Here is a 23328-nt window from a genome sequence, read left to right on the forward strand (position 1 = left end):
TGAAAGAGAAAACATGAAATGTCTTGTGTGCTTACAAGGTTTCTTATACAATGCACAGACCTGCAGAACATCACAAACTTCACCCCACAGGGAATCTTATAAGAACAGGAATTTATAAGAACAAGCTCAAACACCCATAAACATTAATGAAATTAGTTTAGTTTAGTTTAGAAATACAGTGTGGAAACAGGCCCTTTGCCCCACCGAGTCCACACTGACCTTCGATCACCCATTCACTAGTTCTATGCCCTACGCACTCATGGCAATGTACAGAAGCCAATTAACCTACAAACCTGCATGTCTTAGGAATATGGGAGGAAAACAGAGCATCCGAAGAAACCCATGCAGTCACAGGGAGAACATACAAACGCCTCACAAACAGCACCCGAGGTCAGGATCGAACCTGGGTCTCTGGCACTGTGAGGCAACAGCTCTACTGCTGCACCACTGTGCTGCCCTAAATAACCGGATTGCATGTTTCAGTACACCTTCAGTTTAAGGCATTGCCAACAAACTCAGATTTTCTTTCAGGTGGTTTTCAGAAATATTTTACATTTACTCAATAGAACAGATCTCATCTCATCCTGTTGGTAAGGCAGATGTGTTCTGGATTCTTTACTACAGGGCCTGGAATGAAACTTGAATCCTTGTAACTCAGACAGAGCTACGAGGGTCCTTGAGGTCAGGTTGGTGAGAAGAGTGGACAGAATCCATTTACAAATTACAATAATCCTAACATATTAATATATGAAATTATTCTGTGGGATGCCAAATTAGAACTAATGGGCTAATACCTCTGCTAATAGCTCAGGGGAAACAACTTTAACATCTTGAATGGTCATACTTTTCTGGTAGAATATCAGGGCAGTGTAATATCAGGACAATGGCGAAATATGGGTCAGGTCCTTCCCAGCTATTTTGGGACTGCAGACTTTGTCTACCATGTGGGAATGGTTCTCGATGCATTTCCGACTTGCAAACTGTGCAGGTCACAAACAGTTTACAGGAACAGGCCCCTACTGTAATCTGGAGATAAACAGGAGACATGTATGTGGACATGACCATTAGTCTACAATAACTTGATCAATACATGTGAAACTAGCAGATATAATAGCCAAGAGCAAAACTGATGCGTGCTAAGGACTGGTTGTTGTCTGGAAATTTATTTTAGTTGTCACCTGCTCAATACCCACACTCAGACTTAATTTATTAGCCAAGTATGCTTTGCAACATGCTGATGCATTCTATTCCCAAAATTAAGTCAGCAAGGAAAGATAATAAAGAGTTTTGCCATGGTTATTTTGCAATAAATGGCAGAGGGATATTGAAGAATAGCCATTAGTCATTAGACTGGTTAGCACGCTTCAAGAGCTTTTCACTGTACCTAGGTACATGTGACAATTAACTAAACTCAAACTCAACTCATTAAAAGGCTTTTGTCTCCAATTATTAGATTGTTCTGTGGGAAGACTTGAAGAAGTCCAGGACTGAACTAGCACCTTCTCTACAGTCATCCCATTTCTCCGCCAGGAGCCATGTTCTCGCTCATCCCACCCTATCATTCTTTGAGAATGATAAAACAGTAGAAAGAGACACAACACCAACAAATCATCTATGCGTTGCCACAGCAATGTCCATTTGAAAGCACCCTGAAAGCACACCATTGATGTGTGTGTTAACAGAGATGTCATTGGTTTATACCCCAATAATACCAGAAGGAATCAATTCCTTGCAACCACAGCTGCCAAATCACAGCCACCGTCACATCTGAGTGTTTAAGAAGGAACTGCAGATGCTGGAAAATCGAAGGTAGACAAAAATGCTGGAGAAACTCAGCGGGTGAGGCAGCATCTATGGAGCGAAGGAAATAGGCAATGTTTCGGGTTGAAACCCGGTTTCGGGTCTGAAGAAGGGTTTTGACCCGAAACGTTGCCTCTTTCCTTCGCTCCATAGATGCTGCCTCACCCACTGAGTTTCTCCAGAATTTTTGTATACCGTCACTTCTGAGTGACTGGCTCTTCGCCAATTATATGGAAATAATAAATATTTTGCTGCTGGTACATTTTCAGGAAACAGAAGTGGAAATAGAAGTGTTACACAACTACAACATTGATTTGGGGATGCACGTGAATTAAAAACTCAAGAGTTAAGTTGCGACACCACCTTAACAGTGATCGCTTCCCTACTGGTTACTAAAGAATAGCTTTTGTTCACTCACAAGGACTTGAAGCTCGGCCTCCTCAACTTTGGCCACTTTCGATGCTGCTGTAGCCTGGCAACCAGGTAGCAGGAATAAAAAGAGGCAAAGATCAAACAATTAGATTCTAAGATTAAGGTTATCTTGGTACATTATTCATTTTCTGAGTCTCTACATAAATTTATTTATATCTGTTAGATTATCTCAAATAAAATATACCTATTGTAGTGTAATTCTTTGCAGTATATGATAGAATAACAATTAATTTATTAAATGGTTTTTATTTCCACCTATTTGCACTCGCTTCCTCCAAGTGTCCTTGAGTATAAGGACCACATTACTGGAATTTCTAGTTGTCTATTTAATAGTTTTCCCCCTTATTTTCTCCCCCTTTAGGAGTCCTCTGTGCTACACACAATTTTAGAGCTTAGAGTGCGGGTTAGTTAAGCCGTTTCTGATTCCATACTCTGGAAACTGGGAGAGGAACATGTGACATGTGGTTGAGTAGTCAGTGGAAACACTTCCTCTCTTCCCTGAGCAGCACCATCAAGTATTGTGTAGGTACTGCCGATAGACATTCTGTCAAATTCTATAGCACGAGTGGATGTTTGTGCTTTTATTGGTTAATGCAATTTAGTAAATTCATATTAGAGTTTAGAAGTTATCTGCCAGATAGAAAGTGAATGTGAAGCTTACCAGTTGCAAAGCGATAAAAGGTTGGAAAAGTAACTTACAAAATAACCCCAAGTCTAATTCAAAACTTATCTTCGACATTGGTAAATTTGAATATTAATATTCCATCCGGGACCAGGGACAATTGCATGGTTTCAGACTGAATGGTTTTTAAATGAGTGTAAAGACCACAGATTCGGATTTGCTTTGAACATAATTTGTGCTTAAGGTTTGTTAATATTCTCTAGGTGATTTGGTTCCAATATGGGGTACAACATATGAACACGGTTCAGTTTTCAAGCAATCATGGGACTGTGTTAGCGTACAAGTGTAAAATATGTGTGCGTACATTTATATGTACGTATGTGTTTGAAAGATATGGAGGGAATGGTAGGAATCAGTCCATTTCTCTTCACTCTCAAATTACTTTCACCTTCAAGGAGCAACAACTGAGCTGGGATCACAACGAAAGCGAATTATTAGGACTCTTGTGGATCCCAAAGAGTAGAGTTGTATAAAAACAGATGGTCTGAAATAAGAATTAGTAGTTATTTGTTAAAGAATGAGCTACCATGCATCAAAGAATGCTGGATGGAACATACAATAAAAGTAAACGAAGCTTCAATGGGCCAGCTCATGCAATTAGACGGAATGAAAGGTGTTGAAGAGAATAAAAAGTATGGATACCTGTGCTGATCAAAGCTTCCTCCATCTTTATTTCCTGATTAGGAAAATACAAGAGTAATTTATGTTAATGATTTTAGAACAGTAAAATTATTCACATTGTATCTGTCCATGCATTACCTGAGGAAAAATGGAATGTGGTTAAAATAGAAAGGAAAAGTAACCTTTGACATGAGAAATAACCAGGAGAACATGGCTTGGACATCCAAACTAAAAGGGAGAACAACTGCCACCTTGTTTCATTGTAAACTAGATCAGTTTGGAAAGTAAGCTGCTGTTTATACTTTATCAGCAATGAAATCATATACAAGACTATGTTGGTAAATTTTGACTTTGAATGAATGTGTAAAAGGGCTGATAGAAAAACGGCAGCTCGTATCAATCACTCCTGACCATATTCCCAGTGGCTTCAATAAAAATAAACATTGGGAAAGCTATAAAATGGGTGAGCAGTTTTCCATTACCAATCTTGCGCGATCAAATGTCAAAATTACCTCCTTGACATCACATGTGTGCCTCATTTTAACCTGTTTCAACAATAGGGCAAGATTGATGCCACCAAATAACTGTATATATTATTGCACTGAATTGATATTGCACTGTTTCACTTTCTTAAGGGCCTGTCCCACTGTGGCAACCTAATTTGCGAGCTTAGACGAGTTTGCGCTCGACTCATACTCGCAGCATGGTCGACACATGGTCCTAGGAGGTCCTAAGAGGTCACTGTAATTCTCCTACATGCTCGAGGGTAGTTCCCGCCTACTCGCGGCCTCAGTTTGGTCGAGGAACATTTTTCAGCATGCTGAAACATTTTCCGCGAGTAAAAATTGGTCGGCATGGTTCTTTTGAACTCGTGGTGCAGTGGAGTGGGGTCACTATGTAGTTATAGGCTGTCGAGGGTAGCCATAGGCAATCTCCTTTGCTGACCAAGCATTTTAATTGGCTCATTGGAGATTTCAGAACCAAGGAAAACCGACCGGTAATGTTAAATGCCCGCTAAACTTTATTATAAGTTGTCTGGCTTCTTAAAATTGTCTCCATTCCCTCTCCTCCCCATTCTCCCCCGCCTACACACTTGGGTAATTTAAAAATATGACACATTCGTGTTAAAAAGGAGAGCTATATAAATTTAATGAAATTCTTCATTAAATTAGCTGCAGAAAATACATTGACCACTTATTTGTTAAAATCAATCTGATTTCAAGGCTCTGCAATCATAGAAAACTGAACATTGGGATTATTAGTCTGGATTTGCCGGCTGCTTAGGGCAAAAAACAAAGGCTTTTAGGAGGTTATCCCAAATCAAAAGTGTCAATGTCAATCGAAAGCTTCTGTGTTCATTTAACTGATTTAAAAAGTGACATTTAGGTGACTGCTCCCTTGTGGTTAAATGTCTGTAATTATACTTTTCTCACTGTTAATAACCATCAACATTTAGATACTGAGATGTATAGCAAGAATTAAATATTTTTGAAAATGAAATCAGAAAATGTAATTTTTAATATCTGACAGGAAAACATAAAGTGGACGAGCAGGTTAAAAAAAACAAGTAATCGTGTATGTCCAATTCTGTTCTGTTCTGTCAAGTTCCATATGACATTGTGTTCTACATTGGACTCTCAAGATAGGATCACCTTTGTCAAAATATAATCTTTATGGGGCTTTTGAATAAAGTGTGCTGCAGTGTTTTAGTCCATTTCAAAAATGTCAGATTCCCATGAGGATTTTGTCTGGTGAAAATGAGGAAAAACGAGGGGATTAATTAAATTTTACTGATGCAAAGATACCATTCAGGAAAATTGACATAGGAGGACAACACCAGGAATTCATTTAGTTTTTTGATTAATTTCACACTGCGAGGTGAAGGCTCCCTGTGAAGGGAGCTTAGAACAAATCAGTGTGCCCTTTGTCATCTGTGAATTACAAGGTGTTACCTGTTTCTGCTGCCTTGGTCCGTGGAGTGCATTGCTTGTGTCCTTGGCAACTTCTTAATTCCATTAGCTGTATGTGCAACTGATTAAGTATTTCCCGGTCAACCATGTGTATTGTATTTGTCAGCTGAAACCAGAAAACCAAAACAGAATTCAGTTTCCCTTTTCACCAGGGGCTGCAAGAATGAGACACATTACAATATTGTCAAGAATACCATGCCAGAACCAAGGATGGTTGTGTTTATCTTTATGAGAGCGGGGGGATCTTTATCTCGATGGACATATATTGAACAATGGGCAGAATTTGACAGATGAGGAACAAAATCTGTTCCATTATCGCTATGAGTTGCCACATGAGCAGGGATACTTCAGGAGGGTCACAGAGCAACACCAATTACTTTGAGAGAAAATAATGTAGCCAAAATTCATACCAAATGCATATGAATACTCAGTAATTATTTCATTTAACTGCAGAAAACTGACATTTTAGAACCAAAGGTAGACACAAAATGCTGGAGTAACTAAGCGGGTGAGGCAGCATCTCTGGAGAGAAGGAATGGGCGATGTTTCAGATAGCATCGGATAGCATTAGGCATGAGGTATGTAATAGTCAGGAGTAACCAACCATTGCAAGAAAACTGTTTACTAGCTTTGTTTGGGATAACAACAGTAACCTATGGTTAGCAAAATAAAATTTGTGGAGCATTTGAAGATATAATCAGGTGCTTCTAATCCTTTTTATATTGTAGCCAGACACTTTTATAAAAAGGGGAGTGGCAATTTTCTAGTATGCTGAGCAGTGAGTTTATGCCCCATTATTGTACATGCTGTAGGTGAGTGAGGCTGATCAAAGGGCTTGTTCCTGGCAGTGGCCCTTAGTTTTGAAGTGCTCTGTTCATAATCGTGTGCGGACGCAGCGCCGACAGACAAGAAGCCGAAGCAAAGAAGTCGAAGCCAATGAACCGAATAGAAGCGAGGCCGAAATGCCAATGAACCGAAAGAGTCTGAAGACGAAACACCTACTGACCGAAAGAATGGGACGCCTAAATGAAAACTAACCGAAAGGGCGGGACGCCTAAAAGCCAACGAACCAAAAGGCTGCATCGCCTAAAAGCAAACTCACGCAACAACTCGTTATAATGACAATGGAACAGATTTTGTTCCTCATCTGTCATGTTGTGTCCATCTTTGCATTGATTGGCAATTGTACCTGCTGCCCGTTGTGCAGCACTGTGCAGCAGTGAATGGTTCAGCTTGGCTTGCAAAGTTGAGGCTCCTAATAGAACCAGCCTAGGCAGCCATGTTGTTCTTCCTCACAATGGTGATATGGCGGAACATGGCACTTTCCTTACGGTTTCCTAAGCTGTACACTTCGTCGGTACATGCAAAGGCTTTGGACCAAAGAGCTGTCATGCAAGTGATTGCATGAAATCACTGCTAAAAATCAGTTTTACTGCTACAGCATGAAAGTTGCCCAGTGTGACCAGTATTACCTTTTCAATAATTCCACATGGACCACCTGGATCAATTCCACATGGATCAATTTTAAAGACCCTCACGAATGCACCGTGACACACATACAAAGCAGTAATGGTTCATTAGTTAGGCAGAATACTACTACATTCAACACGTTGAAGTTCTGATGCCTGAACTTTTATGGATGACAAGAGTTTCCTGCTCTTAACCATCCCTTTGTTGTCCCTTACCGCTATCTACAACCATTGCGTGAGATGCTTAGAACTGTGTTTAGGCACCATCAAGTCTTTGGTATATTAAATATAATTTAGGGCAAGTTCATTGCCAAAATAACTGTTAGCTGCAAATGTCACCCTCCCTCATGTCTTCTCTTAAAGCAATGGAACAATCAGGACTATAAATCTAGGTATTATAAGTAATAAACAACATCAATGTCTTCCATTAACTGCATCGTCTTCTTATTATTAATACAATTTTTAATTGTTGATAACAAAAATAAAATCTCCTTACTTGATATGGATCATTGTTCATGTCGAAATATTCAAGAAAGCCGGTGGCAAATTCACAGAATAGGATGTTGTGAGTCTCATTGATGGTCCGCAAACACCAATACGTGTTATTGTTAGAACTTGTACATGCACAGAAAGATCCCACTATAATGAAAGAGCACAGTGTTTGTCATGTTATTCTCTAAAGAACAGATTATTTCTGAATGCATTCTAACTGGTAAGTGTACAAAGCAGAAAATAGGTGAAATATATCGACCCTCCACATCCTTGCGTGGGAAGGAACTGCAGATGCTGGTTTACATCAAAGATAGATACAAAATGCTGGAGTAACTCAGCAGGACAGACAGCATCTCTGGAGAGAAGGATCCGAGACCCTTCTTCAGACTGAAGAGGTTACGCCAGCATTTTGTGTCCCTCCACATCCTTTCCTTTCCATTGAGGCATGTAATGGGTGCTTGATCCACTAACACCTATTTTTCTGCTCCCTACATAGTTATATATTATTTCCAGCAAGTTCAAAAAGAGAAATGTCCTGTTGTGCAAAGACATAGAATCTCAAAATATGAACTATTTCGAAAATCAAAAATTAACGCGTAATTTCATCAACATGTGCCCTTATTATTTTGGTCTTTTATCTGAATTACGATATGATGGACTGATGAAATTAACTAACTGAGCATATCTGACTCAAATGGCCATAAAGTTCAACCATAAAGGCTGAACTAAAAGGCTGAACTAAAAGTCTTCATTTAAAACTTTGCAAATCGGATTTTTGCTCATTTATAAAAGCCACAGCATTAGAAATGTGTCCTCTTTTCAATGCATATGTTGAACTCTGCTTCTGAAATCCAATTCCATTGAAAGAGATAGAATTTAATTTCAGAAGAACATGAGTGCAGAGTTCATGCCCAATGTAGCCAATCCATTCAAGGTATCTTTAGTTGCCAGCTTAGGAAATCCTGGCACTGAGGAATATCAAGACTTTCTTTTCCAAGGTGTTACATTTGACAACATTAATGTATGATTGTGACATTCTACCTGCACAGTAAAGAGACTGCTCTGGTATGATCTAAATCATATCAAATCTAATTGGAGAATGAGTTGCATGTGCGCCATAGCACATAATTACCGGGTAACTTTTGAAGCAGAACGTTCCAGGGCTGAAAGGAACAGACAATGGTTGAATTTGTCATCAACTAGTCCAGGGAGTAGGAGACCTCTGGTTCTGATCAGGTGGAGAATGTGGCAATTCCCCAGTATCCAGAGAGACAAGCACCACCACAGAGCAGGTTATATTAGTGTACTGTTGTGTCTTCTGGTAGCGTATGATGGGAGGGAACCAGAGGAAATCAGGTAAAGATTGTAGGTCATAGATGCAGCTTACCGTGGGGAAGGAGAAGGGTGATGGGTAATTGCCAAAGTCTCAATCACTTAGGCAAAGCTACAGCTTTAAGATTGTCACCGCTGGCCTTTCCTTTTCTTCATAATCTCCGCTGTCCAACCCTAGAGTATCTCTCTCCTCAAGTTCTACCTTCCTCACCCCCCTCCCCCAACCCGAACATAGCTGATATTAATCGTTTCACCATTGAAGGCCATGGCCCAACTTGACAAAGCCCTAAACTCTAACATCCCAATCTACAAAGGCCTCCATCTCTCTAAGGAGGAAAAGTTAGAACTGTCACTTTGACTTATCTTTGATCACCTCATTTAATATCTTCTATGGTATTGAATCAACTTTTATTATGTCTCCAAGTACTCTGTAGGAGGATTTTAATTATATTGGAATCTTTGCATTGATAAATGTTTGTTGGATTGGAACAGAGACGTTGACAGCTTTAAGGGAAGAGTAAGAAGCATAAGGAGCATCAGATATTTGGCTAAATGGAAGAATCCAAAGTCATTTTAGAAGGTTGAGAGGGGATTTTAGAAAGATGAGAGGGGAATTTAGGAGGATGAGAGGATATTCGGAAGGATGAGAGGGAATCTTATAGAAACATATATAATTGTAAAAGGACTGGATAAGCTAGATGCAGGAAAAAAATGTTCCCAATGTTGGGGGAGTCCAGAACCAGGGGCCACAATCTAAGAATAAAGGGGAGGACATTTAAAACTGAGATGAGAAAAAACTTTTAACCCAGAGAGTTGTGAATTTGTGGAATTCTCTGCCACAGAAGGGAGTAGAAGCCAATTCACTGGATGAATTTAAAAGAGAGTTAGATGGAGCTCTAGGGGCGAGCCGAATTAAGGGGTATGGGGAGAAGGCAGGCGTGGGTTACTGATTGTGGATGATCAGCCATGATAATAATGAATGGCGGTGCTGGCTCAAAGGGCCAAATGGCCTCCTCCTGCACCTATTGTCTTGTCTATAAGTTATACATGTTCCCAGTTTGGATCTTGGAACAGGGAGAGCTTTCTAATGGATCATCTAGGACAGGTTTCCTATGTTTCTATGTAATGGGACTGGATTTGGATTGCTGCAGCAAGATGTTGGCAGAGAAAAGATGAACAGGGCGGTCACCTATCTTGATATAAATTTCCTTTGCCCTCTGTGTTGAACCAAAGAAGGTTGTGTCATGCTATTACTTTATAATTCATATGAATATCTGAATATCTTTATGTATATCTGAATCTACAAAAAATAATGAATCAGTTCACAAAACATTCTATCCCAGTACCAACAACCAACTAACGTAACGTTTGCATTTTACGGTGAACATTGGTGCAGTATTTACTAGTGGGTACCAAATGAAGTTTGGTTTTTGCATGAGAAGCAAAAAGGTGGCCAGCATTTTGGCACAAACATTGTGGGCTGAAGGGCCTGTTCCGGTGCTGCACTATTCTATGTAACAACAAGCTGCTGCTATGTAAAGGTAAATCGACTTACAATATTCATCGATGAAACCATTTATTTAATCACACATCGGATTGGCCATATTGTGTGGTCAGTTAGAAGTGCAAGTGATTCTCTGTCCCAGTAGTTTGCATAATGCTGTAGCCAGCCCTGATTAATATAGTGTGGTGTAATTCTAAAGCGATGTGGATGTTTAATTACAGAAAGTTAGTCTAATCCTGAGGCCAGTTACTGGACAACACTATCATTGCAGGGGAGTGGGGATGTTCCCCACCAAGATGCTAAAGGTGTACCCTACAGAAAGAAACTCTGCTTACAGTTCCAGTAGGGCGGTGTCTGCCAGTGTTCATTATTGTGTGTGAAGCAGGTGAGGCCAGGCAGGCTGCAACTATCCCCCTTCCTCATCCGCTTCTTTATTTTACGATCTTTCTTCTTCCTCCGATTTTCTTTGAACAGTTGGAGCTTGTTGTCCACCTCCTGAGCGACTTCCCTGCAGAGAATGAGCATGGGATTATGAGTGGAGGTGTAGATATCTTGGACAACACTGTTCCAGCAGCATTCCCACCTCATCAAAATATGCCATTTTGAGCATTACACATGATCTTGGTTCTGAAACCTCTGATTTTAGGTTTTCTTTACAAATGTTCTTGCTATTTTCCTTGATTGGCATGGAACAGCAGGCACAGAGGATCAGGACTCTTGAAGGCTTGGAACTATTTCTGTAGATTCCTTGTACGCCAGGCTTCATCACAAATCCAAAAGCAAAAGAAACTGCAATCACGTCAGTTAATGTTTTAGATGTGTGAGCTTCCATCAGAAGTTTGTGTTGAAAGGTCTTCACCCTGAAACATTAACTCCCTTTATCTGTGCACAAAGGAAAGCCCCGTGGTCACAAGGCAAACGTGCAAACTCCACTCAGACAGCGTCCAAGGTCAGGATCGAATCCTGGCAGATCCATCAGCTGTGCAACTCTCCCGCCCTGCAACATTTCTCACATAAATCCCATACAAATTTTGCAAAGAGAAGTATCCCTCCAGAACACTGCTGGGTATGGGTAATGTGTAGGAAGGAACTGCAGATGCTAGTTTAAACCGAAGATAGACACAAAAAGCTGGAGTAACTCAGTGGGACAGGCAGCATCTCTGGAGAGAAGGAATGGGAGACGATTCGGGTCTAAAGAAAGGTCTCGACCAAAAACATCACCCATTCCTTCTCTCCAGAAAAGCTGGCTGCCCGTTGAGTTACTCCAGCCTTCTGGGTATGGGTAGGACTGAAGAAGCTCCAGAGGCCCATGTCCAATCCTGATGTTGGGTGCTGTCTGTGCAGAGTTTGCATGTTCTCCGTGTGACTAGATGGGTTTCTGTAGGTGCTCAAAGACATGCAGGTTAGCTAAATGGCTACTGTGAATTGCTGCAGAATGGTAAGTGGCAAAGGGGGAATGATGCGCATGTGAGAATAGTTTAGTGCCACAAAGAAATAAGTAGAAGGGATTACTCTTGCGAAACACAAAGTGCTGGAGGAACTCAGTGGGCCAGGCAGCGTCTGTGGGGGGAATGGACAGGCAATGTTTTGGGTTGGGACTGTTCTTCTGTGAAGAAGTGGTATGGATTTGACGGGCTGAATGGCATTAGAAGGGAACAAAAATAAACTTAACATTACTTGTTGTCGGCAAAAGAAAATGGTTTCATTCACTTGTCGAGGGCACTGCTTTAGTAGAAGCTCCAAGAGGGAACAACAATAATATAATTTGATTTAAATTCATTTTTGAACAATTACCTCTCGTTTGAGAAAAGCTGACGTTTTCTAATGTGAATAACTGATAATCAGTAGAGCACGAGGGGACTTGCCACCAGTCAGTGAGACTGCGACCAGTCCAGTACCTCGAGTCCACAATCTCTGCTCAGGCTAGGCCTGCAACAGAGACCCACCTACCTGAAGGGGTGGAGATGGCTGTTCTTGTTCTTCAGTTTCCCTTGATTTCTCATTCCTTTATCTCTACTAAAATAACTACAAATAACAGAAATAAAGGAGAATTGTTATGTATAGGAATAAGATTAAAATTCTCATGGCGAGATCAGCAAACAAGTATTTCCAGGAGAATGGAGGAAAGACGCTTAGATTCAGCAGTCTTTTAATCTGCCCATATTTTGCTCAAAACCACTGAGCTGAAACGTGGGGAGAATGTCTGTGGCTTCAGCATCACAGGCTGCGTGCTTCAGGCCAGACTGCTTCTTCCACCTACAGTGGTCCTGGGCACTGCCAGCTGATCAGGCAAGCTCAGTGCAGAGCAGAACCTGTGGAACAGGCTGTTCACCCTGACAGCAGGTGGAGCCTTGCCCCAGGAGTTACCAGCTGGCAAACCTGTTGCTGAAAGAAAATGACTGTACATTTATTTTGACATTCACATTAGTCAAGTGCATCTGGGAGCTAGTAGCAAAAGTAAAGTTAAGAACAAAATATCATTTTAAACTAAAACAACTGAACTCCAAGTACTAAAAAGCAATGATGTACATTTAAACTAATAGTGTTACAACAATGAGAAAGATCTGCTTGCTATTCTCCTAGTGGTAATTTCTCCCCATGATTTTCAGTGTAGTGGAGATACTTGAGCCAGGTTTAACCTGATGCCAGGTCAACTGGCAAGTAACTTTTTTTCGCCTTCCATCACAGTGAAGAATGTGGAGGAGTCTCTGTGCTGGATGTTTATGTTAAAATGTGTTTTGTGTGTTCCGTTGCTTTTTATTTGTATGACTGACATGGAAAATGAAATTCCTCATATGTTGCAAAACATACTTGACTAATAAAGTATTATTGTGATTGTGATTGTTCTCATCTTGAGAGCTGGGAGGTGTGCATGGACTCCACAAGGGATTTACCAGTGCATCCCAAGGCCGTGGGCAGTGCAGGAGAGGAGATTCTGTCTGCTCAAGCCTGCACCAGTACTGGACTCGGGGACCACGGCAGTGGGTATGTCTGGTACCTGTGGCCGAGTGCAAGATCTGCCTCTGTCACAGAGCAGGGGGACATATTGCGCTTCGGGAGATGGAGCACTCTGCATCTGGAAGAACTTCATTCAGTTTCAGTTAGCATGAGTTTCATCTGGGAACTGAGAATAGTAACTGCCTCAGCACAGAGTGCCCTGTCACTATGGGCAACACCAGTGTTGTGAGAGCTGACTCTCCTGAATACACCAATGTTGATTTGTTGTGAGACAAGTCAGTGTGCCGTCGTTGACTATGCTTTATGTACCAAGTGACAACATAAGTTTGGTGTGGAACCTTCCGGCATTCCCCATCTCAATTTCTGATTTGATGTATGACAATTAATACTCAGTTGTTTTAGTGGACGACCTGTCTCCTGCAAGGCAATCATCTTAATTTCAAGTGTAGGACAGAACTGCAGATGCTGGTTTACACCGAAGATAGACACAAAATTACGGAGTAACTCAGCAGGTCAGGCAGCATCTCTGGAGTAAAGGAAAAGGTGAAGTTTCGGGTTGAGTCTGAAGAAGGGTCTTGATCTGAAACATTCTTCTATTCCTTTACTCCAGAGGTGCTGCCTGACCCGCTGAGTTACTCCAGCATTTTGTGCCTATCTCCCTTTTAATTTCAACTGTTTTCAATGTACATTAGAACCGATTTTCTGAAGATTGGTTCTTGCTTTGAGTTAATGGCTGCTACTTCCACATAATGTTATAACGCCTAACAGAGCATGTTCCTGCCCAGCTACCAATGTGACTGACAAAGCCTGTAAATGATTTTTCCATGTGACCTGCACTGAGCACTGTTACGGCTGTAGGTCAGCTGCTCACTGCTCCGTTCCAATGGAGAGAGCAGGCACACCATGGCTTGTGGGAAACAAATTGCATTACCACCCTAGACCCACAGAGGGACCCGATTTCCATCTGCAACTGGGACTCATTTGTCCCAGCAAGTTCAGTCATTCATCTTTTTTTTCCTGCTTTTGTTTTAGTTTAAGATATACGGCACGAAAACAGGCCCTTTGGCTCACCGACCAGCGATCCCTGCACACTAACACTACCCTACACACACTAGCGACAATTTAACATTTATACCAAGCCAATTAACCTACAAACCTGTATGTCTTTGGAGTGTGGGAGGAGACCTCAGAGAAAACCCACGCAGGTCACGGGGAGAACGTACAAACTCCGTACAGACAGACCCGTAGTCAGGATCGAACCCGGGCCTCTGGTGCTGTAAGGCAGTAGCTCTACTGCTACACTACTGTGTCGCCCTGCTATCTAGCAGTTGGCAGGAATTTAGTTTACAAAAGAAAGTACTGCAGATGCTGAAGATCTCGTGTTCAAAACAGAGAAGGTGAAGAGAAACTCACAGGTCAGGCTGCATCTACAGAGGGAACGAGAGGGAAAGAAATGTTTCAGGTCGTTGACCTGTAACATTAACATAGAGACACAGAAGAACTGCAGACGTTGGAGTTTTTATAACTGACCCCCTTTTTTCCTTTTCTTCCCAAGCTTTTGCCCATCCATCTGCCAATCATACTCCCTCACCTGCATCCATCTATTACCCACAATAAACACTACATTCTGGAGTAATTCAGCGGATCAGGGCCTGACCCGCTGAGTTACTCTAGCATGTTGTGTCTAACCGGTATAAACCAGCATCTGCAGTTCCTTCCTAGCCATCTATTACTTGCCTGGCCTTGTCCCACACCCACCTCTCTGTAGCACTTTCTCCCCACTTCTACTACAATTAGTTTGAAGAAGGATCCCAACCTGAAATGTTGCCTATCCATGTCCTTCAAAGATGCTGCAAAACCTACTGAGTTACTCCAGTACTTTGCGTCTTGACCTGTAACATTGGATTTGTGCCAGTCTATTTTGAGACGGGATGGTAAAGTTTGATGTCACCAGTTACCATATGGCTTCCTCAGTCTTAGCATATGAATGGTCGGTGTGTTTGTGTGTGTGCTGACAGTGTGGGCAGTGGGGACGGGGGATAGAAAGTCACCCTCAAATTGAGAAGTATTGGTGGCACAGACCTTTTCCTGTTGCAGTCACATTCCTCCGGCTTTTTTCTTTTCAGGTGACCTCTCACTTCCCTCAGATTCTTTATTTTATCCTGAAGAGCTTCAATCTGCAACGCAGAGGGAAAAGAACAGAAGTTTCTTTCTTGCTTCAAAAATCACCAAAATATCTTTATTCCATGAATTTTGGTGGGTGGGGGGCATAATTTTTGGGTCGACGGTGCCTTTGATGTCTGATTTTGCCGATGACAGTCCCTGGCCTCCACCCATTGTTATTACATTCGCATCAATGCCTGCAGAAGCAATGGTGCCTCTGCACTCACTTGGGAAGGTTACTAGCCAGGTGGCATTTCAAGCGCGTGGTCCAAAGCTCGAATTTCCAGCATGAAAAATGAAAAAATGTACTAAGAATGCCTTCCAAAAAATGGCTGGAGTTATGTCCTTCGAGGAAGTCCATCAGCAACCAACTGGGTTGATTAAGGTTAGTTTTACAAAGTGTAAATTGCTGGCTGTGGTGCTGAACGGAGATATCCATCTATTGATTTCCTGCCAGCGTTATTCAGTCATTCATTAGCAATCCCATAACAAAAAATATATATAATTCCGACATTCCCAGTGGAAATAATCGCCTGTCATTGATAAAGTCTGCGGCCCGCCGACTCGAAAATTGTCTGCCATAACGTTATCTAACCTCTTTGTCTATGTGGCTCTTGTGGTCCTTCCATGCTCTAGCTGACTGATACAGCTCCTTCTCACAATGCACTGTTTCATTGGCAAGAATGTAACACCTTCAGGAAAGAAATAAGTAAAGAAAAGAAAATACCACTTCAATGATACAGCGAAATCCAAAGAATTCTACAAATTACTTACTGAAACAAACACACTCAGAGTATTTAACAAATAACTCCAGTGCTTTCCTTCACTGGAAATTGAAAGGCACCGACTGAGGCATGTTCAACAACAACTGACAGCCCAGGTTGCATGGGTATGGGGTGCATGGCAGAGAGGCCAAGGAGATTCAAGGGAGAGTCTGGGGTTTATGGGAGTGACTGGGAGGCAGGAAGATTGCTCCCGATGTTGGGGAAGTCCAGGACAAGGGGTCACAGCTTAAGGATAAGGGGGAAATCCTTTAAAACCGAGATGAGAAGAACTTTTTTCACACAGAGAGTGGTGAATCTCTGGAACTCCCTGCCACAGAGGGTAGTTGAGGCCAGTTCATTGGCTATATTTAAGAGGGAGTTAGATGTGGCCCTTGTGGCTAAGGGGATCAGAGGGTATGGAGAGAAGGCAGGTACGGGATACTGAGTTGGATGATCAGCCATGATCATATTGAATGGCGGTGCAGGCTCGAAGGGCCGAATGGCCTACTCCTGCACCTAATTTCTATGTTTCTATGTTTCTATGTTCATGGAAGAGTGACACAGAGTGCGTGGAATGTGGGGCGTAAGTTTAGGGTTGATGTGTGGGGGTTCATGGGAGAGAAGCTCTGGGTGGGTGGAATTTGTGTCAGGGAGTTCATGGGAGAGGAATCAGTAGTTCATAGGTGAGAGACACAGGAATTCATAGGAGAGAGATATGAGAGAGAGATGGGAGAGGGAGAGGGAGAGGGAGAGGGAGAGAGAGAGAGAGAGAGAGCCACACAGTTCATGGGAGAGAGAGACACACACAAGTTTATTGGGGAGAGAGAGAGAGACAGGAGTTCATGGGAGAGAGGACCAGTAGATTCATTGGAGAGAGACTTGTTAGTTCATCGGACAGAGACACAGGAGTTGATGGGAGACAGACATGGCTGTTCATGGGGGAATGGCATATGAGATCTTGGGAGAGAGGAGTTGATGAATAGAGAATCGGAGGTTTCATGATAAAGAGGCCCCAGGTGGTGGAGTATGTGTCAGTGATAGGTACAAGAGGAGTGGCCAGGCAGTGATTAGAATGGGAGATGAGGCTGGGAGGTTATTGGTGTGAGGGACAGTGGGAGGTTGGATGAGTGGTAGATTGGAAGTTGGGTGGGGGTGGCAGAGAGTTTGACCTGATATGTGGGCACAGGAGGAGGAGGAGAGCTTGAGAAGAGAGGTGGGTACATGGGTCATCTGAAGATGATCCGCCCAAGTCAGGTTCCCAATACTGCACACCTCAGGCTGTGGGACTGCTCAGGCTGGTCAACTTTGAGTTAACACCAAAGCAGGCAGGCGTTGTGACAAGTTGCATGAGTGGCGCAGCGCAGTGCGCCTAAAGAGACCCTGGCAGAGGCATCAGATGTGGACAGTTTTCACTGCATGTGTCTGGGCTCCTTTGTGTGCTGTTGTATCCGACACACACACAGAACTCAACAGGAAACCACAGATTGTTATGTAACTCACGATAAATTCCTCAAGCGCCTTTACTGTTGTTATTTCATTAAAAATGAATTGTGTCATGTATAAAAATGTGTTTCCTGTGATTCCATTTCTAGGCATAGCTCTTTAAAGTTCTAGCATATGACAGCTCGGGGTATAAGGCAAACTTACTTGTGAGTGACTTTGACTGAATCCAGCACTGATTCACCAGCTTTACTTCCGTCCTCACCAATCATGACATTTTCCACCGCCTCGCCAGCGGCCTTGTCCTCTCGGTTTGAGCCCATGGTGATATTTTGCGGCATGAGTGACTCAAGGTCTGCGATTTCCAGGTCAATGTCATAGATCTCACCTTCCAGCTCGACTGAAACAGAGCGGATGGGCCGAGTGCGGAGGAAGCGGTGCTTAAATTCTGTTTGAGGGGAAAGACACTTTAATGCAGCTGTCCGCCATGCATGCGTGTCGCAATAGAACTGTGTAAACTGGGAAACTCTCAATGAGAATCATGTTGCATGACTTTGGCAATGGCTGCCTGCCCTCCATGCAAAGGTCTTCACCATCCACTTGGTGCACTGTTAGTGAAGTGAAACTAATCGAAAACTAATTCTTAGAAAATAATAAGAACAGGCCAGTGCAGAACTAATACTGTTCGCATCCTTGTATCCCTTTGTCATCACCTTTTCCCAGCCAACAATAGGCTAATATGGGATTCACCATTCCTTGGTCACCCATTGTTGGGTCCTGTTCTGTTCTGGCCTTTTCTTACCTCCAGTTCTCTTCCCTCTACTTTCACTCTGAAGAAGGGTCCTGACCCGAAACATCACCCACCCTTTTTCTCCACAGAGGCTGCCTGTGCTGCTGAGTTACTCCAGCACATTGTGTCCATCTTTGGTACAAAGCAGCATCTGCAGTTCCTTTCTACACATACATGCTATCACCCTGTTCCCTGCTGTTGGGAAAACCAAGCCTACCACATTGCCACCACACCTTTAGATTGAAACTACCTGGTTCTTTCAAGGGTGACCTAGGCTTGTGCTGGTCACAAACATCTACACGGACATTGCTACCTATCAGCTGACTCAAATCCTGTGGCTGCTCTTGTCCAGGGATTGTGGCAGAAGTAACATAATAGCTTTGACTAAATTTACCCCAGTGGCTCTTCATTGGCAAACTGGAGGCCTGGAAATTTTAATCAAGTTTATATCAACACTGGAAATGTACTTCACGCAATGTGGGCCGGGTCTTTATGCCTTGACCACGGTCAAACTCTATTCAGCCCTGTGGCTGCAAACTTCACCCTGTAGCATAATGCCTGGTCACTTGCACCTAAAGTCTTGGATGCAAGTCAAGTTTTCAAAGAAGGGTCATTGACCTAGGGGATTTGTTCCAGCAATCGGCCCACAATAGCTGCCATAATGTGTAGGATTTCCTTATCGGAAGACGGGCGAATGGGCAAAGGTACCTGCTTGCCTTATTTCCCATTGGCCTCTTTGCAGTTCAGCAGGGAGCTCTGGTGTTCCCCACACAGTTCAGTGGGTCAGTGGACAGTCCTTGCAATCACACAACACTGCCAGTCTCATGTGGAGCACCTGGACTGGTGATAGAGAGAGGCCCTATTGGAAGCTTTGGAAGTTCGCTCATCCACTGACAAATAAAATTCTCGACAATATGCCACACAAGCGATAATGTGATTATTTTGTCTTGCTTCACGAGCACACAGCATTCTTCCGTGCATTCCAAGTAGCTACAGAAGAAGTTACAGAAACGAGGAACTTCAGATGCTGGTTTACAAAAAAGGGCGGAGAGCACTGGAGTGACTTAACAAGTCAAGCAGTTTCTCTGGAGAACATGGCTAGGTGATATTTCGGGTTGGGACTCTTCTTCAAATTGAAGGGAACTGACCTGAAACGTCACCTCTCTATGTTCTCCAGTGATGCTGCCTGACCCGCTGAGTTACTCCAGCACTCTGTGTCCTTTTTACCTCCGAGTCACTTGGAGCGACAGTTAAACCCTCCCAAAAGTCTACTTCGTATGTGCTGCCAAAAACAGTAACAGAAAAGTTTCATTGTGATTTGAAATGGAGCAAGAATGCTTTGCTCAGTGAATGCAACTCAGAACTTCCCTCTTTGGAGTTGCACTGCATGTTGGCAAGGACCTGCATGACCCGTTTGTCTGTCATTTGCTCTCCAGCATGTGGAATTCGCAGTGAAAGTTGGCACTGATTAGCCTGGAGCTGCCCCCCCACCACCCACCAGGAGATTGTGCACAGGTGCAGTCTGCAATAAACTAATGGACTTGACTCAGTATGCAACCGTTGAGCTTGGCTTGAGTTCGCAGAGGATCTGACTCTTATAATGTTTCCAGCATGCCACTAGATGGCAGCAAAGGTCCATGTTCAGGATGCTGCTGCCTCTAACCCAAGGTCACAGATCGCTGCATACTCACTGTGGGTAGTGTGGATGTTGAGGAATTGTCTCTGATTCCTTCTCTCCGATTGACGCATCCTGTAGCTATTGCTTGAGCAATCGCAGTGATTACTGGCATAGGTCTGACCACGCAAACTTCTACTTTTCTTGCTGCCAGCGTGCACTTTGGGTGTGCCTTTGCATTTGTGGAGCCGAAGTCTTCCTGCAGAATCTTCAACGCATTGCCATTTCTGATTATAAATAGCAAAAAGTTACAAACCCCACTTATCACACGGAACTAACATTCCATATTGGACAACAAAATTAAAAATGCTCCTTTAGACATCCAAGACACCCCATCTAGTCCAGTCCCATTTGTCCACATTTGGTCCACATCTCTCTAAACCTTTCCTATCCATGCACCTGTCCAAATGTGTTTTCGAGTAGGATAATACTACACACAGGTGTGGCGTGTATTTTGCAGCAAGACTGATTGGCAGAAGTGAGCAAAACAAAACCCAGCACACTCCAATTTAGATTTTGTCATGTGTTTGAAAACAAAGTACCATTTATTCCTTCCATTGGAAACCAAATGCGTTTTTAATTGGATGCCTTTTTCTGCACCTGGCTCTCACATGACAGCAGGCGATCTCATTTCATTCAACAGACATCAAACACAGGGGATATTGTAGAGGTGGGAAGTATATTTGTTTACTATGATTTAAGGAATAGGGTTTACCATCGACAATCGGTTCCATTGCTTTCCACAGAACTGCCCTCTGAGTGATGGGTCTGTGTCAGTAATGTTTTGCTTTTGAACATGGGAGCCACGTCAATGAGATAAGCCTATTGGGCAAGTGAAAATCTTTTCTCCAAGTGTATTCACTTTTGCAGAGTAGGACTTCATGATCTGAGGAATAATCGGCTGTTCATGTCCCAAATGCCTGGAGGTATCCTCAAAATAAACCTTCATAAACCTTAATAAACATACACCTTTCATGTTTCATGTTTCTTGCTGTGCTTTATGACAGTTGGCAGACCAATTTTCCTCCTCGGATAAATAAAGTTCTATCGTATCGTATCATAATATCTTGCAAATCTGCTTTTTAATTTTTCACTACACCTGAGAGAATTACACTGAGATCTCTCTCTGAGGATTCACTGCTTTATCGGCCATTTAAAACATAATTTCAAAATTATACATGAATCAAAGCCATTACACTTCAGAGAGCCTGAGGTTTTCTTTCCCAAGGCTATTTATTTATTTTCATGTTCGTTAACTTTTGATGTGTGTGTGTTACTCTCTGGTCTTCAACCAAGTGAACCGCCTCTGCCTGTACATAATTGATGGGAATGCTCTGTGAATAACTGAAGTGGACTGCAGGAGTCACACCTGGATCTCCCTGGCAGATCCTACTTTTGCCTGTCCCTCAGCCACACATCAGCCAATTTATATCTTGGTATCATGTTGAACCATGCCTGTATTTCATTTGATATGGAATTTCTTTGTGCCATCCGGGACATATGACAATAAAACACTCTTGACTTGACTCTTGACTTGATTAATCTTTATCAATAACATTCAAGAAAGGCGCAGCGGTAGAATTGCTCCCTTAAGGGCCTGTCCCAATTACGGGACTCTTTAGGCGACTGCCTGGGACTAATTTTAATGGAATTTACCTACGACACCCGGTGACAACTTACGACAAGACCTACATCAATCTACGACAGCAAAAATTGTCGCCACTGTCGCCGAAAATGTTTCAACATGTTGAAAGTTTTGTGGCAGTTGCCTGTAGTCCCTCAAAAAATCGGCAAAGTGGGGCAGGCCGATTATAGCGCTTGCAGCACCGGAGACCCGGGTTCAATCCCGACTACGGATGTTGTCTGTATGGAGTTTGTACGTCCTCCCCGTGACCTGCGTGGGTTTTCTCCGGGATCTTCGGTTTCCTCCCACATTCCAAAGTCATACAGGTATGTAGGTTAATTGGCTTGGTGTATGTGTAAGTTGTCCCTAGTGGGTGTAGGGTAGTGTTAATGGGCCGAAGGGCCTGTTTCCGCGCTGTATCTCTGAACTAAACATACAATCTGAGCCAGGCACCATTATCACACACATATACTCTGAAGCTCCCAGCTCAGAGCTGTTAGTGTCCTGGGCCCAGGACACCTTTACACCTGCCATATTTTCGGTCCTATACGTGAACAACAACAACAACACTCCTAAAACAAAACACGCCGTCCACCATCATATGCATTCACTGCTTCGGAGATGAAGCACTATGGCTGCAATATTAGCTACACAATAATTGATGCAAGGAACTCCAGCAATTCACCTATCTGGCAGAAGGGAACAGAACTAGTGATGACAGTGAGGCATAGCAGATCTGGATTCAGTCTGACCTCCATGCTTTCTTCCTGTGATCACATGGGTTTTCCGGGTACTCTGGTTTCTTCCCATTTCCCGAAGATTTGCTGGTTGGTAGGTTAATTGCTTACTGCAAACTACCTCTTGTATCCCCAGTGGAGTTTATGGGCCTTTGAGAGAGATTCATGGGGAGAGGATTTCAAGATTGCTCTGTGACCTATCATAGATTCAATGAGTCAAACAATGTCCTGCTGTATCATAAATATCTCTGCTAAGCCACACATCAGAGCCTAACTTGGGAGTGCATGCTTGCCTCTTCCTACCTGTCAAAACTTCCACTTTCTTAGAAAATGCAAGAGGCCTTGAATATAGATGTTGTTGGAAAACCCCAAAACAGAACGGTTTCAATCTAAGTATTACATCTTTAAACTATGATTCTTACAATTAGGAGAATTATAAGTGCCTATCTCTGCCCTAACTGTCATTCCTACATTGGCATTCAGTTTAAATTGGATGCATCCAAGTCAACAGAATGATATCACAATTCTCTTGAAGGAAGTGGGATCAGGGAACAGGCGCTGGCCTTTCCGGCTGTGCCCACATCTAATGAATGAATTTTATATAAAAATACATTTCACAAGTTTCCATAAGTGCATTCTTGATATAGAGATGTCCTTTTAGCCTCATTTCAAACTGTTTAGCCTGAACTCACACCTCATATAAAGAATGAGGGTGCATGATGTTCTGAATCCTATTCCATCGCACAAATAGGTGTTGTGGCGCACAAACACATGCAACACATCGGCATTGTGATTGTGCATCAAATTCCAACAAATTCCTTTTTTGTGCTGGAAAATGAGCCAACTTTGGATTTGAAGCATGAGTTTCCCAAAGT

At 42.7% G+C, this 23328-nt stretch overlaps 1 protein-coding gene across 10 annotated transcripts in view; it reads right to left on the bottom strand.

Moving 5' to 3' along the window:
• The window catches only part of sulf1 (sulfatase 1), a 379294-nt gene that overhangs the window by 8648 nt on the left and 347318 nt on the right, over positions 1-23328 (bottom strand). For 6 of the 10 annotated variants that reach the window (XM_033019348.1, XM_033019349.1, XM_033019347.1 and 3 more), the window contains 8 exons: positions 20109-20319; positions 17835-18075; positions 16019-16115; positions 15343-15437; positions 12253-12327; positions 10638-10810; positions 7471-7613; positions 5488-5611 (listed from right to left, as the gene is read on the bottom strand). In XM_033019348.1, the coding sequence (XP_032875239.1) occupies positions 5488-5611; positions 7471-7613; positions 10638-10810; positions 12253-12327; positions 15343-15437; positions 16019-16115; positions 17835-18075; positions 20109-20319 (1159 nt within the window). Of the gene's footprint in view, positions 1-2218; positions 2273-3556; positions 3591-5487; positions 5612-7470; positions 7614-10637; positions 10811-12252; positions 12328-15342; positions 15438-16018; positions 16116-17834; positions 18076-20108; positions 20320-23328 lie in introns of all 10 variants that reach the window. The other 4 variants (XM_033019352.1, XM_033019354.1, XM_033019353.1 and 1 more) reach the window with 4 other exon arrangements.

Source organism: Amblyraja radiata, chromosome 4 (genome assembly GCF_010909765.2).
Source record: "Amblyraja radiata isolate CabotCenter1 chromosome 4, sAmbRad1.1.pri, whole genome shotgun sequence".
Taxonomy (NCBI): domain Eukaryota; kingdom Metazoa; phylum Chordata; class Chondrichthyes; order Rajiformes; family Rajidae; genus Amblyraja; species Amblyraja radiata.